Below are 16,344 nucleotides of genomic sequence, written 5' to 3' on the forward strand. Positions count from 1 at the left end.
TTATCATATCCTCACAATGGCCACTACGATTGGCATTAACAACAACGACCCTATGGACTCCAGTGAATGAGTTGTGTCAGGCTTGGCTTACTGACTCAAACAAGTGGTTTTTGGCATTCAAAAATTAATACAAGATGGGGGAGAAAAGTCTAACCAAAAACAGGGTGAAACACTTTAAAAAGGTCACACGTGCGCACGGTAAACTCTTGGATCCTTCAAAAGGCTGTGTCCTGTCTTTCCTCCAACACTCTTTCTAGTTAACAGCGTGAAAGGGAGCCTCGAGTTAACGCTACATCCTTTTGGCATCGGCAATAAATAGGACCTTCAAAAGCCTGGTACAGCACAACTTGATTCCAAAATAACTGACTCCTGACCCTAGGGACTGCGATGGGTGATGAGCATCATGATGCCCCCTCACTATACAGCCCAGTTAAATGACTGACCTCCCGCCCTACTGTGTGGCTGATTGTACAAGTCAAACGGTACTAAAGTGGATGCAATAATCAAAACAATAATTTTAAGAAATCAGTGTCAACACTTTTCACCCTGTCAGGGGAAGAAAAATGTGTTCATTCATGAATTCGAATTCCAGAGGTCTTAGTTGACAAGCAGGAGAGTGGCGCCACAGACTGGCGCTGGAATGGACCGACTAGATCGAATCAAACTAAATGGCGGGAGCACCTTGGAATCAAGTTCAGAGGACAGCATCGGACAGAACCCAGCAGTCACATTGAGTGTCTTAAAAAATAAAGCTAAAAACAATTAGAATAATTGGAGGAACTGTGCTTTACACATCCAACAGTGACCTTCAAACCCCCTAAATCCTTCAATCATGTTCTTTTAAATAGAAAAAAAGGGTCAACAATGGCAATAAATTAATATTATGCACCATTATTTTTCTCTTCACAGATTTGACATAGAATAAGTTGGAGAAAGGTCTCTGGGCCCCAGCCTTGCTGTGCTCATGCTGAAGTCCCTTCTAATATTCAAACTCTATGGTTTCACACCAGGTTGTACTCCTTCAGGTTGAGCTGCAGGATGGTGTCTTTGACAGCAGCGAACACAAAGCGGATGTTCTCTGTGTCTGTGGCGCAGGTAAAGTGGGAGTAGATGATCTTGTCGCTGTCCGGGTTCAGGTCCACAAACATCTTCAGGATGAACTCGCGGCCAGCCTGGGCATCTCTTTGGGGACCTATGTTAGAGACATAAACATATTATAAGCCTTGTTATTACACATTATAAAAAGGCTCATGAATGCTTTTAACAATTTATTTATAAACCATACCCATGGGCTTTAAGTAAAAAGGAACTCTATTTTTCCCCAGAGGCCACTCACCGTCAAACTCTGGGAAGTAGTCGACCAGGTGGGAATACATGATCTTCTCCTCCAAGAGGTCCTTCTTGTTGAGGAAGAGGATGACTGAAGAGTTCTGGAACCAGGGATATGTGATGATGGTCCTGAACAAGGCTTTACTCTCCTCCATTCGGTTCTGAGAGAGAAACGAGAGTAGAAGAACACAGTTTAAGTCCAGATGCTTTCATTAAAAAGGGATAGTTCAGCTACACTATCCCGTTAAGTACAGGCTTTAAATCAGAGAGGGAGAGATGGCCTCCAGATGCCTTTTCATTTCACCACTGGGCTGATATGTACTTTCTTTTAACCTTTACATTCACTGCTAGATACACACCGCACCTAAAGTGATCCACAAAGTCCATTTTATGATGCCATATCCATTTAGACAAGAGTATTGTCACAAATCTCTGCTCATTTGTGTGCGGTGCTCCACAAGCAATCTTTCAGGTCTCACAATTCTCAGATTTGCATTGAGGTCTGAAGTACAGGTGACAAAACGATCAAATTTCACAGCTTCACATCCAACCAACTGGTCTTATGCTGTTTCTATTGTATCGTCACCATGATGTTTTAATGGTCTCAGTTATTTCCCCCAAGGACACAGAGTGAAAAAACCAAGAGCATGCTGGAAACTGCTGGGAACAAACAGATGGTGTGCCTTTGAGGAAGTTCTGTCGCACAGAGGCTGTATTCAAAACAGCTGCAGGAGTCATTTACAACTGCTTTCCAAGTGGAAGGGAAGTCTAGCTGGAAAAAGAACTCTTATCTTCATTATTTTAAATAAGGAAAAGCCTTTCACCTTCAAAAGCGCAGAGGTGTGCCTGTAATACGTGTCTATTGTACACCATAGTTGAGAGAGAAGACCAGAGCCATAGATATTCACATTATGTTGTCCATTGTAATAATGTAATTTGAGTGACAGAATTGTACAACTTTTCAGAGACCGGTATTTAACTTGCTTTTTTGGGAGTCCTATTGTCAAATGATGTAACTTTATGCAAAGTGCTGCTGTTAACTTTGTGTGTCAGGGCCAGAACGAATCATTTGGACAGGCATTTGATTTCCATAGGTGGGTAAGGTTTTTTATTGAATTTTTTTCTTCACGGAACCGCCTGTTTTTTAATGGGTTTAATAGTAAAAGACATGTCAATAAAAAGGTAATACATATTTACAGTTAAATGTGGCATTAACACAACCAGTCAATTTTTCCATCTGATTGTCACACAAATCCCTTCAAAAAGTAGGTTACTTTCGCACGTTCGTTCAAAATCATTCCAGCATCTGAACAGCATCCTGTGCACCCGCCAACATTCCTTTAATTCGCAAGTAGCTGAAACTCACTGGAGAAAGCATCTGAGCGAGCGATACAGCGCCTCTCTGTCTTACTATATATATCCAGGGCTGCAGGTAGCCTAGTGGTTAGAGCGTTGGGCCAGTAACCGAACGGTTGCTAGATCGAATCCCCGAGCTGACAAGGTAAAAATCTGTCATTCTGCCCCTGAACAAGGCAGTTAACCCACTGTTCCCCGGTAGGCCATCACTGTAAATAAGAATTTGTTCTTAACTGACTTGCCTGTTTAAATAAAATATCCCATGTACCTGATGCTTTATGGCCAAAAAGAGTATCACATGCCATAACCCTTTTTAGCCAGACAGCATCAGATACATGGGCTACACATACTGAGACAGAGGGGCGCTGCTTTATCTGAGATTGAGTCTTTGTCATCGCTCGTCTCAGTAAAAAATAATATTTAAATATTTTATTTGGACAAGCAAGGAAGTACGGTAGGGCAGACCCCCTAAGGCCCACCCATAACGCCAGCCCTGTTGTGTGTGGGTTAGACATACAGTACAGTTGTAAATAACAACGCTCACCTCGTTATCAGATTCTACGAGCACCTGGTCATACTCGCTTAGTGCCACCAGAAACATGATGGATGTGACATTCTCAAAGCAGTGTATCCACTTCCTCCTCTCTGACCTCTGACCCCCCACGTCCACCATCCTGTCATAGGAACAGAGGAGCAACGTTAGGTGCAGATGACTTGAGTACCACTCGAGTTGGCATGGAAATATACTGTAGGTCCTATTCGTGTTCACTACATGATCATTGTTTTAGTGAACTTCCAAGTTGGTACTACACACTTTTTATTAGGTACAACACCCAATTTCCAATATGGTTCACTCCTAGACAGTGCTCATGTGGTCTTGGGATGCTATATAAAAGCAGACCGACTGGCATCGAGGCATTCACTTACTGTTCAATTGAACATTAGAATGGGCAAAACGAGTGACCTGAGCGTGGTATGTTTGTCAGTGCTAGGCACGCTGGTTCCAGTATCTCAGAAACGCCCTGCCTTCTGGGCTTTTCATGCACAACAGTGTCTAGAGTTTACAGAGAATGCTGCGAAAAAAAAAAAATAACTTCCAGTCAGCGGCAGTCCTGTCGTCGAAAATATCTTGTTAATGAGAGGTTGAAGGAGAATGGCGAGAATTGTGAAAATAACAGCACACTACAACAGTGGTGTCAAGAACTGTATCTCGGAATGTCCAACTGGCCAGTCCTTGTCACGGATGGGCTATTGCAGCAGATGACCACACAGACTTCCACTCCTATTAGCTAGAAACAAGAAGCGGCTCCAGTGGGCATGTGATCACCAACACTGGACAATCGAGGAGTGGAAAAACATCACCAGGATTTGGCGTAAGCAGCAGGAGTCTATAGCCCCATCCTGCCTGGTGTAATGGTGAAGGGAATGTTTTCCTGGCACACATTAGGTCCCTTGATACCAATTGAGCAACGTTCCCCTGAAGAACTCTGGCTGTTCTGGAGGAAAAGGTAGGGTCCAACCTGGTACTAGATGGGTGTACCTAATTAACTGGCCACTGAGGGTAGATAGCCCAAAAATATAACATCAATTGATAGAACTCTACCCACTGGTCTGTTCTCCCCACTACATCTTTATGGAAGTGGAATAGTACATATCAGTGGCTAGTGTGAGAACTGAGACAATCCATCTCAGGGTGTCATTCTATTCCATTGTTCCTTTGTTAGAATAGAACAGCCCAGTGAGCTTGATGGTTGGCATACCTGAAGATGACACTCTGGAGGTCAAAGGGGTACTCAATGATGCCCGTAGTGGGGACCCTAACTCTCAGCACATCCTGCTGAGTGGGAAGGTAAGAGGCCTCTGCGATCCGGTCCAGCGCATTCATGTAACTACGGAGACAAAAAAAGTATTGTGCCCACTGACAGGTGATGATAATATATGAAAATAGAGAAAAAAATGACCAAAGACATGGTCGGACATTTTAAGTTGGCAGCCTAGGGAACAGTCGACCATGAAATCTTGTATTTACTAACTATTTGACCATAGATAAAATAAAGTACAGTATTTATAGCGTCGTGACCATTGAAGTTGTCTGTCTGGGATTGAAGTTAGCAACTCGCAGGAATGGCCTTCATAAGTAGAGTTAGAGATCTCATTTACTCACTATTTGGTAGAGTCTGACAGCTGGTACTCCCGTCTCCTATCGTAAGCTTCCTGGATGCCTGGATCGTTCCATAAACACTTGATGGCGTCTATGTAGTGGTTTGCCAACGTGCTGACTTTCTCCACATCCACCTCTCGGACCACGTTAGCGTTGCCCTGAGAGAGAAAAAAACGGATTAAGGTTTAACCTCCAGGTTAGACTTTCAGTCAACAGAAACAAACATATCAATTAAATGGCATCAATTCAAGGTTCTATGTGTCTGAAATGGGACTAAAGCATAACCCAGGCAGAGGCAGGCAATCTTGACGGTTGATGAGTATGGCCGCGTTCCAGGTGGTCTATTTTGCAATTGTAGTGCACAGATGATCAGATCCCATGACTCCAGGTGAGGTGTTTAATTAACGTCTCAGGAAGTCCAATAATATCATATAGGAATCTTCTGAGATGCACAGCCTGCAAAAAAATAACCTAAAACGCAGCCTTTTTCTTTCACTATGCCGTTCCACAGATGACTCTTAGGGCCTAATATGAAGCTACCACATAGCACAACTCCAGAAGGATCACGTTCTAATGTTACTTAGAAAAAGGAAAATGAATTTCCCTATGTCACATGACTGTCTTCACTTCCTTATCTGGCCTCATCTCATGACTTATTTCTACTGTACCTTGTTACCAAAACCCAAAAAGGAAGTGATTGTTTTTTCCTAGTGACTACCTGGGAATGACATGCTACTGCCCCCTGTTGAAAGTATCCAATCGTTAAGCCAGCACAACAGGAAAATACCACAGGCTTCATATACAATACAGGCCACTTGTGATTTAATCAATAAGACTATATGAACACTAACGAACAACAGATAAACCACTGAACATACATAAGGGAACCATCCGATCTTCAAATAACAACATGAGACTACATGGTCAGATGTCACACCAGGCCTAGGGATTCAAATGAGACCTGGCCAGTCGATAACAGATAGGTCTCAGTTCCTCTATTGGCCAGTTTCATGTGGAATTACCTGCAGTTCTAGATGTGACATGAGAACTTTCTTTTCTGCAGACCCAACTTTTTGTAACCGGAAGGGGATAGCACCTCTATTTGGTCAAACGAATAGGCAGAATTAGGTTTAGTCCACCAGATGACTTTCCTCTCGCTCACACACAAACCCTTGGCTGGATGACATAGAAGGGGGTTGGATGAGCGTGACAGGAAGACACAGGAAGTTCCAAAACAGACAGGATGTGATTGTGGACGACTGTTCCATGAAAGATAGCATAAAGGAGGAGATTACTCTCAGTAACACATCTCTCTCATTCTCACACACACACTTCCATTCCCTCTTTCCCTCCTTACCTTGTTGTGCTCATATTTGTAAGGGATCCTTAGGGTCTCTGTGGCACGGATCATGGACTGCATGGCAGTAAAGATGTTCTGGTACACCAGCTTGGTGAAGCCTCGCTTGTCCTCCTCTGAGTAGCCGGCGCCATGGATGATTCTCATCTGTTTAATGAAGGTGCTCTTCCCACTCTCTCCAGTACCTGGTAAAAGGGGAGAGGGGTGAGTTGAGGATGGGGAAGGAAGGAATACATGTTTTTTTATTCACCTTTATTTAACCAGGTAGCCTAGTTGAGAACAAGTTCTCATTTACAACTGCGGTATACATACATTCTCTCATATAAATATATATTTATATGAGAGAGAGAGAGAGAGAGAGAGAGAGAGAGAGAGAGAGAGAGAGAGAGAGAGAATGGGACACAAGACGAAGACAAAGATGTCTGACTGCTACGCCATCTTGGAAATGGAATGGGTAATTGAAGAAGTGCGAGGCACTATATCCAGACAAGGATAGCATCTGACCCAGAGTCAAGACAAACAATCCATAATCACCTATTACAGCCCTATTCACATTTACACACACACATTCTCAATCTCCTTTCCCAGCTGCTCCTGCCAGCTCCTTAGATTTCTTGGCCTGGTCAGTGACCAAGAACAACATCTCTATGGATACAATAACTATTGTGATGTGAGCTCTAGATCTGGATCCTGGAGAGATCCTTTACAAGGGTCCTCAACAGAACCTAAATGTACCTCTACCACCCTAGTCATAGACTGTTCTCACTGCTACCGCACAGCAAGCGGTACCGGAGTGCCAAGTCTAGGTCCAAGAGGCTTCTAAACAGCTTCTACCCCCAAGCCATAAGACTCCTGAACATCTAATCAAATGGCTACACAGACTATTTGCATTGCCCCCCACCTCTCTTCTACGCTGCTGCTACTCTCTGTTATTATCAATGCATAGTCACTTTAATAACTCTACTTACATGTACATATTACCTCGACCAACCGGTGCCCCCGCACATTGACTCTGTACCGTTAGCCCCGGTATATAGTCTCGCTATTGTTATTTTACAGCTGTACTTTAATTACTTGTTCCTTTTATTTCTTATTCATATTTTTTTAACTGCAGTGTTGGTTAGGGGTTTGTAAGTCAGCATTTCACTGTAAGGTCTACACATGTTGTATTTGGCGCATGTGACTAAGAATTTGATTTGATACACAGGGCCAACATAAGGAGGGATCTTATCTCCATCAAACCACAAATGGTTTAATATCCTATACTAGTTCTACACAGGGACAACATGATTATGAATTACTCAGGATGTGTCCCAAATGTCTCCCTATTCCCGTTATAGTGCACTTATTTTGACCAATGTCAAAAAAATAAAAGTGCACTGTAAAGTGAATAGAGTGTCATTAGGGACACAGGTTCCCCCCCCTCTTAATTTACATGAAGCTATAAATAAGGAGAGGAGGGGAGGGCAAGCAGGTGTGTCCTGGGGGAGAAAGGGAGCAACACATCACTGCCTGTAACTCTGGGTCAGAGATAGAACACGTCTCTGGTGAATGACTCTGATAACTAGAGGTAGTAGACATGAAACCATCAACTGGTCTTTGGCTGGGACTGAAACCAGTGGACTACAGACAGCTGGTCCAGTTGTAAAGTACATGTAGATCTTTTGCAGACTAAGGGTGTTGCCAGGCATACGGTTAGGGTCCTACAGAAAGTGTTAAAGTGGTACCCTCTAACCCAGAGTCAAACACAGCAACACAGGAAGTAGAGAAAGCTTCCCAAACTTTTTTGCTTCATGACCCACCAATTGAGGTGTCTTTTGAGTCGCAACCAACCATAAGGGTTGAGCAGTGAAAAAACATACACAGACCAAATAATAAGTAAAAAATATTCATCTGGCATCAGAGGGAACATGTATTTCTAAAGCTAATTTCCTGCAATTCTAAACATGTTGGCATGGAGCCGAGAGAATTTTGCAGTTTTTAAGCAAATTCTATGCATTTTGACATAGCTAATGCTGTGTTCATATGCTCGAACATTATAACAAAATCAACGGGGCCCGATTGTCTAGCTTTTATTTTGTTGATTGTAAGTTCTCAAAAATATACAAGTCCCTTATTTTTTCACACTTAAATGTATATTTAAAAAAAATAGATATTTGTTTTTGAAATGCACAAAAACGGCATCCCGCGACACACCCGGACCCCTACCGTGACCCACAAGTGAGTACCGACCCACAGTTTGGGAACCACTGGTCTATATACAGTGGTGGAAAAAGTACCCAGTAGTCATACTTGAGTAAAAGTAAAGATACAGTGCCTTGCGAAAGTATTCGGCCCCCTTGAACTTTGCGACCTTTTGCCACATTTAGGCTTCAAACATAAAGATATAAAACTGTATTTTTTGTGAAGAATCAACAACAAGTGGGACACAATCATGAAGTGGAATGACATTTATTGGATATTTCAAACTTTTTTAACAAATCAAAAACTGAAAAATTGGGTGTGCAAAATGGTTCAGCCCCCTTAAGTTAATACTTTGTAGCGCCACCTTTTGCTGCGATTACAGCTTTAAGTCGCTTGGGGTATGTCTCTATCAGTTTTGCACATCGAGAGACTGACATTTTTTCCCATTCCTCCTTGCAAAACAGCTCGAGCTCAGTGAGGTTGGATGGAGAGCATTTGTGAACAGCAGTTTTCAGTTCTTTCCACAGATTCTCGATTGGATTCAGGTCTGGACTTTGACTTGGCCATTCTAACACCTGGATATGTTTATTTTTGAACCATTCCATTGTAGATTTTGCTTTATGTTTTGGATCATTGTCTTGTTGGAAGACAAATCTCTGTCCCAGTCTCAGGTCTTTTGCAGACTCCATCAGGTTTTCTTCCAGAATGGTCCTGTATTTGGCTCCATCCATCTTCCCATCAATTTTAACCATCTTCCCTGTCCCTGCTGAAGAAAAGCAGGCCCAAACCATGATGCTGCCACCACCATGTTTGACAGTGGGGATGGTGTGTTCAGGGTGATGAGCTGTGTTGCTTTTACGCCAAACGTAACGTTTTGCATTGTTGCCAAAAAGTTCAATTTTGGTTTCATCTGACCAGAGCACCTTCTTCCACATGTTTGGTGTGTCTCCCAGGTGGCTTGTGGCAAACTGTTTTTAGTGAGTCCACCAGATCATCAGTAGGGATGACCAGGGATGTTCTCTTGATAAATGTGTGAATTGGACCATTTCCCTGTCCTGCTAAGCATTCAACTAACTAGTACTTTTCAGTGTCAGAGAAAATTAATGGAATAATAAGTACATTATTTTCTTTAGGAATGTAGTGGCGTAAAAGTTGTCAGAAATATAAATACTTAAAGTAGAGCACAGATACCACAAAAAATGACTTAAGTAGTACTTTAAAGTATTTTTACTTCAGTACTTTACACCAATGTCTATAGGGCATTGATGTGATTGTCACAAACAGAGCAGCAGGAAAATCAGGCCTAAACCATAGAGACCAGTACTGTGTTCTAATGCTCCGTTTGTAAACAAGTGGGAGGTGGGATTTACCAGTTGTGAAGTTGTAAATACCAGTTGGATGCATTCACGTGCTTTGATGCGTACAAGATGCGTACACCATAACCTAAATGTACAGCTATCAAGCTTGTAAGCAATTTAAAGAGTAAAAAAAAAAACATTTCTAGTTTGCTTTTTATAAATACTGTTTTGTTACATTTAACTGCCAAAAATGCTGTTTGAGGTCATTTCCTTAGTAGGTGACATTTGAGTTCCGCACGTGGGAGAAATCGGAGCTCAGGGATGATCGATGAGTTTCCCACTAGTAATTACCAGTTGGAGGGTCGTTCAAGTGGATTTTTCCTAGTCGTATGTGGTAAATTCCCACTTGGTTACGAACACAGAATAAGGCTGGCCTGTATCCAGGCAGCAGTCTTCCCCCATCACTCTACCAGCTTCTCTCACACGGATTACATCATAACATTGACACAAGTCATTTTTTAGGGAACTAACGCAACTTTGGAAATATTACATCATAGACAAACTGCTTGCATTTCTTTTTACTGTGACTTGTGCATCTACTTTCTATGAGGACGTGTAGCTGTAGACAACACAAATGATGGTCAAGGAAAAATTAAATAATGAAGTAGCCTAACATAATACATTTAATTTAAAGTGCTTTCTATTATAATATTGATGTTCTTATATTATCCTATACACTTGCACCAGACAGTCCAATGGTATGTAGAATATAGAATATATGTTACCCAGGATCCCACCTGAATTCACAAACAGACTGCTTTAGGGGTGGTCCCATTAAGATACTTTAGGTAAGGCGTCAGCATTCTTCAGTTCGGCTGGCGGTTAGTCAAAGTCGTCTATGTGAACCGAACGAGTGTGCTGGCATACTCTCTTAAAAGACCTTCGCTTGAAAAACTGGAAAAATTGCAATAGTATTGTTTGTCCATTTGGAGATGCCGTAGCCACTATACAGTTCCTCAAAATAGTCTGAATTAATCTAAGATAATTTAAGAATCGGTCATTAATCTGTCATCATTTTGCAGAGGAGATCTTAGTCATGCAATTTTTCATCTAACTAAGATGTTTGGTGCAGTATTTACCAATGAAAATGTGCATAAAGTCTCTTGTTGAATGACCACAAAGAATTTACTGAAGAATCACTACGGTTGACCAATCACCAACGAATGGGCGTAGACTTCAGCTCCGAACTTCGGCTTCCCTCAAGAAAAAAAATGGTGTGCCTGTACAGCCGAAAAAACCCTCACTAAAGTCCAAAACGTCCTCATAATATATGCACAAACTCTTCTGAACTGTTTTGGCTGGGAAACATGTGGACGCTTTTATGGCAAGGTTGGGCTCAATTTCAATTAAAGGCAGTCAATTCAGGAAGTGAACACAAATTACGTTTTTACATTTCTGAATTTTAAATTCAAATGGAATAAAATTATTCTGTGATGACAAAGAGCCAATGAGTAGACTGAGGCCCCACCTGTTTGTACTCAACGTAGAGTGTCAGAACTCTATAGGGTTTGCCTGTATTCTGAGTGGTGTATGAGGGGTTGCATTCAAGTAAGGAAACTGACACATGGCCAATGCTCTAGTATAGTTACAATATAATAATAATACAACTACGCCATTTAGCAGAAGTCTTTATCCAAAGTGACTTACAGCGACTTAGGAACCTATTATTCTGGAGAAGGCTGCAATTATGTTCCGCAATTCAAGGCGTTCCTGCATGTGGGCATTCCTGCATTTGCAGGAACCCCTTTTTATACTTCTATTGGTACATGTTAAGTTTGGACAGGCGGAAGCTCTCCAGTACGGTAGGTGGTGTTAATGCACAATAGTGTTGGATGCCAGAAGAAGGGGCGGAACCGACAACGGTAGCTAGCTAGCAGTACATGGGTAGCCAGTTGTCCTTTGCCCCAAGGCTGTTAGGCACCATTTTCACGCAGTTCTGTTATCGACTGCGAAGGCAAATTTTCAGCAAGCGGGAGTGAAGGAGACTGTGTGCTAGCTTAGCCAGCTAGTCCTAAGGAGGACTCTGACAAACAGCAAGCGAGAGGCGAGGGCAACACCATGTGCTAGTTAACTAGCAAGCACACGGTGTCGCTAACTATCAAGCTAGCTAACACACCGTGTTACCCCAGCCTCCCCCTGCTGTGCTAGTGGGAGGCGGCCGATAGACAGTGTCCTTCGCTCCCGCCAATCAGGCACTGTTTTCCTGCAATTCTGTTAACGACGGTGAGGGCAGGTGTTTGGCAGGTAGGAGCAAAGGACACTGTCTACCGGTGTGGCTCCCGCTAGCTAGCAAGGAATGCCCACATGCAGGAACACACTGAATTGTGAGCTGCAATTGCACACTATTGCTATCCTGGCTAACTGAGCTACATTCTTCTTAAAGAACGTCAATGATGCAAAAATGTCAACAATGCAAAAGTTCACTGTATATGCACTCCCCAAACTCATTTGGGGACAGAGTCGTTTAACAACTGTTGGACTTCTTCGATACACCCATAAAACTAAAGTGAACGATCACTGTTAGTGTGTTAGTAATGACCCCTCACAATGGCCTGTTTCTTCTGTGAATTACCAATACTGCATTTCAAAGAATTGTTGCGGCTGCTGCCGTGCAGAAAGTGTGAGGAAAATGCAGTTTACTGACCCAGAGCTGGCTTTCAGGTCAGGCAGGCAGGAGTTGATTTGATGACATCTGCCCCTTTCAAACCAAGTCCATTTACAACCCAGCTTTTTACATAAGTCACTTTCATCATACAGTATGCCAGGCCTATATCCAAAACGGATCAAAACAGACAGACTTGAATAATGAATAGAAACTTAGTAAAAGATGGTCCATTAAATTCCATTCTAGGATTTAAAAATTAACAAAACGTTTTCCCTGCCACTTTTCCTGATATAGGCCTATACAGAAGCTGAGGGATGGGGCTGGGGAAATGTAACCCCTTTCAAATTCATAGACATAGCTCTAGATGCAAGGACTGACAATCCATGACATCTATATGATAGCTTTAAACATATTTTGAAGGTATTAGCCTATTTCTTGCTTAAGGTCTTCATGTTTGTAAACACGAATAAACCTTTCTATTTTGGGGGTGTGATAGAAAAAGACAGATGTGCTAAGCATTCATAAATTATATTCTTCATGAGTCAATGGGTAGGTTAAATGTCAGGAATTTAAATTACCATTGAACAGAAAACTGTATCTCAGAGTGTACCTTTAAAAAAAAGGCTGTCTTATTCAGAGACGTGGGAGAGTCGCGTGCACAGATTGTTGGGCCAAACGTTCCGACTCGAAACAGTCAAGAACGTCTACATGTGTTATATGTAGTGCACAGTGCAGGTAAACGAATGTTTGGCGCAGGATTTCTCGACCCTGTAATTGCTACCAATAAAACGCCTAGACTTTGGCCTCGTCCGTAAACAGACAGACACCACAAGTCTATCATCCTAGTTACTACGTAATGAAATGAATAGTTGGATGGTTCGTGCGATTTTTTTGTATTCTAAATGGTAGCAATATTCAAATACAATTGCTTTGGAACACTTGAGATTGATAGAACTGCTACAATTTGGCATGTGTGGCTGGCTACAAAGTTAGTCTGGTTTTCAGGAGTAGCTTGCGCAGCACCACCCAAAATGAATTTTCGCCTTTATTTTCATCACTCATCACCACTAGCTTACCGAGAAGCAACAGCTTCAATTCCCGGCGAGCATCCCTCTTATCCCGGCGGAGCTGTCTTTCGATCTCGTCGTTGATCCGCCTGGATTCTTTCGCCTCCTCGCTTAGGCAACACGCCATGATGGCGTCGAGGGTCATTCTTTTTAAAATCACCTTTCCTCCTTCTTTATGCACTACGCAGATTCCAGTTGCGATAAAAAAAAAACAATTAACGGATATCAAATCACGCCATTACAGATGCAAAAAACATGGACGCGTTATAAAGTGGCATAGCCTGGGAGGAGAAGAAAATGTATAGGCTATTTGAGAAATTGTTGCTCCCCCGTTTCGCTTCGCTTTCTGACGGACTGTCAGGCAGCAAACAGTGGCTCTGGGAGTTAACTAAATGTCAGAAATTCTAATTGGGTAGTCTGATTTTCCTTTTAAATATGATCATCAGCACCGTTTAAAAAAAATCATACGTAATGTTCTATGTGATTAGCATTCTCATTCTTGCCCAGTCATCCTCTTCACATATTTTTTTAAAGCATGTCTTCGTATCCTAATAGTCCCATAATCCATTCGATGAGAAAACACATGAAAACGTGTTCGCTTTATTTCCAATTGCTCGACTCCCGGACGTGGTAAAGCCGAATATGGCGGATTTACACTCCAAACCGCAAGGCAGGAATACTGTTATTTCTCTCTGACGAAAGAAAAACTCAAGAAAAAACGCACCAATCTCACATTAGCCTACTTCCCAAAACGGAAAAACGCGTCATCCGTGTGCTTTCAAAAACAGGGAAATGTAAATTATTCTGCTATACGTTTGCTTATAATAAAGTTGGGGAAAAATACGTTTTTAGTTCAGCCTTCCCTTGTCCTTAATTCTCCATGTGTTTTTATAACAGAGACATCCACTCCTAGCCGGTGACGTCGGACAGTGATAAGCAGGGAGTGTCCTCAGAAGAAAAGTGACTCCAAAGTATCCCACCAACCGAATAGACAAGCGGTTGGTGGGTTACCGCTACCTGCTCTTATTACCCAAAAGCTAATAAATTTATGATACATACACTACATGACCAAAAGTATGTGGACACCTGCTCGTCGAACATCTCATTCCAACATCATGGGCATTAATATGGAGTTTGTCTCCCCTTTGCTGCTATATCAGCCTCCTCTCTTCTGTGACGGCTTTCCACTAGATGTTAGAACATTGCTGTGGGGACTTGCTTCCATTCAGCCACAAGAGCATTAGTGAGGTCGGACATCGATGTTGGGCGATTAGGCCTGGCTCGCAGTCGGCGTTCCAATTCATCCCAAAAGTGTTAGATGGAGTTGAGGTCAGGGCTCTGTGCAGGTCAATCAAGTTCTTCCACACAGATCTCGACAAACCATTAATTTATGGACCTCGCTTTGTGCACGGGGGTAATTGTCATGCTGAAACAGGAAAGGGACTTTCGCAAGCTGTTGTCACAAAGTTGGAAACACAGAATCATCTAGAATGTAATTGTATGCTATAGCATTACGATTTCCCTCCACTGGAACAAGGGGCCTAGCCCGAACAATGAAAAACAGCCCCAAACCATTATTCCTCCTCCACCAAACATTACAGTTGGCACTATGTATTCGGGCAGGTAGCGTTCTCCTGGCATCCTCCAAATATAGATTAGTCTCTCAGCCAAGCTTCTAGCCCCAAGGCAAAATGGCGCCGATAGAGAGGGCAGCCGAGCTTCTAGCCCCTAGCCAAAATGGCACCGATAGAGAGGGCAGCCGAGTTCCTAGCCCCTAGGCAATTTGCAGTATTTCATTTTTTTATGTGTTATTTCTTACATTATTAGGACAGAATTGTTTTGTTGTTATTACACACAGCCGGCATTACCAGCATTACGACCAGAAATACGACTTTTCCGATTCGGAACCTTTGTTCGTACCCCCAGGGCAATTTAACTAATTTCAGAGGCTGACCCAAAACATCGCCGGCTTAAAAGAGGTACAAGGAGTGGACTTCTAGTCCGACTCAGGAGGTGCGCACACCACCCACTGCTTCCGAGTATATTACTCACTAAAGGTCAGTCTCTGGATAATAAAGTTGACGAGCTGAGGGCGAGGATTTTCTTCCAGAGAGACATCAGGGATTGTAACATACTCTGTTTCACGGAAACATGGCTCTCTCAGGATATACTGTTTGAGTCAGTACAGCCAGTTGGGTTCTCAATTCAGATAGGAATAAATATCTCCCCAGGAAGAAGAAGGGCTGGGTTGTATGTTTCATGGTTACTACTCATGGTGTGATTGTGATAACATACAGGAACTCAAGTCCTTTTGTTCACCCAACCAAGAATACCTCACAATCACATGCCGACCGTATTACCTCCCAAGATAATTATCTTTGGTTATAGTCACAGCCGTGTATATTCCCCATCAAGCCAATACCACAACGGCCCTCAAAGAACTTCACTGGACTTTATGCAAATTGGAAACCACATATCCTGAGGCCGCATTTATTGTAGGTGGGGATTTTAACAAAGCAAATTTGAGGAAAACGCTACCAAAGTTCTATCAACATATCAAATCAAATCCAATTTTATTGGTCACATACACATTGTTAGCAGATGTTATTGCGAGTGTAGTGAAATGCTTGTGCTTCTAGTTCCGACAGTACAGCAATATCTAACATGTAATCTAACAATTCCACAACAACTACCTAATACACACAAATCTAAGTAAAGGAATGGAATAAGAATACATACATATAAATATATGGATGAGCAATAACAGAGCGGCATAGGCAAGATGCAATAGATAGAATAAAATACAGTATATACATATGAGATGAGTAATGCAAATATGTAAACATTATTAAAGTGGCATTATTAAAGTGACTAGTGATCCATTTATTAAAGTGGATCACTGTTCCCAGGCCGTCATTGAAAATAAG

The 16,344-nt window shown here is 42.3% G+C and overlaps 1 protein-coding gene across 1 annotated transcript; it reads right to left on the bottom strand.

Moving 5' to 3' along the window:
- LOC124034538 (guanine nucleotide-binding protein G(q) subunit alpha-like) lies at positions 1–14,326 on the bottom strand. The gene is made up of 7 exons (XM_046347865.1): positions 13,427–14,326; positions 6,204–6,388; positions 4,850–5,004; positions 4,446–4,574; positions 3,230–3,359; positions 1,337–1,490; positions 1–1,192 (listed from the first exon to the last, which is right to left on the bottom strand). Exons 1-7 carry the CDS (start codon positions 13,560–13,562, stop codon positions 1,002–1,004), a joined length of 1,080 nt encoding a protein of 359 aa, XP_046203821.1. The 5' UTR covers positions 13,563–14,326; the 3' UTR covers positions 1–1,001.
- Positions 14,327–16,344: the final 2,018 nt, after the last annotated feature.

The sequence above is a fragment of the Oncorhynchus gorbuscha genome, linkage group LG04 (assembly GCF_021184085.1).
Source record: "Oncorhynchus gorbuscha isolate QuinsamMale2020 ecotype Even-year linkage group LG04, OgorEven_v1.0, whole genome shotgun sequence".
In the NCBI taxonomy this organism is placed as follows: Eukaryota; Metazoa; Chordata; class Actinopteri; order Salmoniformes; family Salmonidae; genus Oncorhynchus; species Oncorhynchus gorbuscha.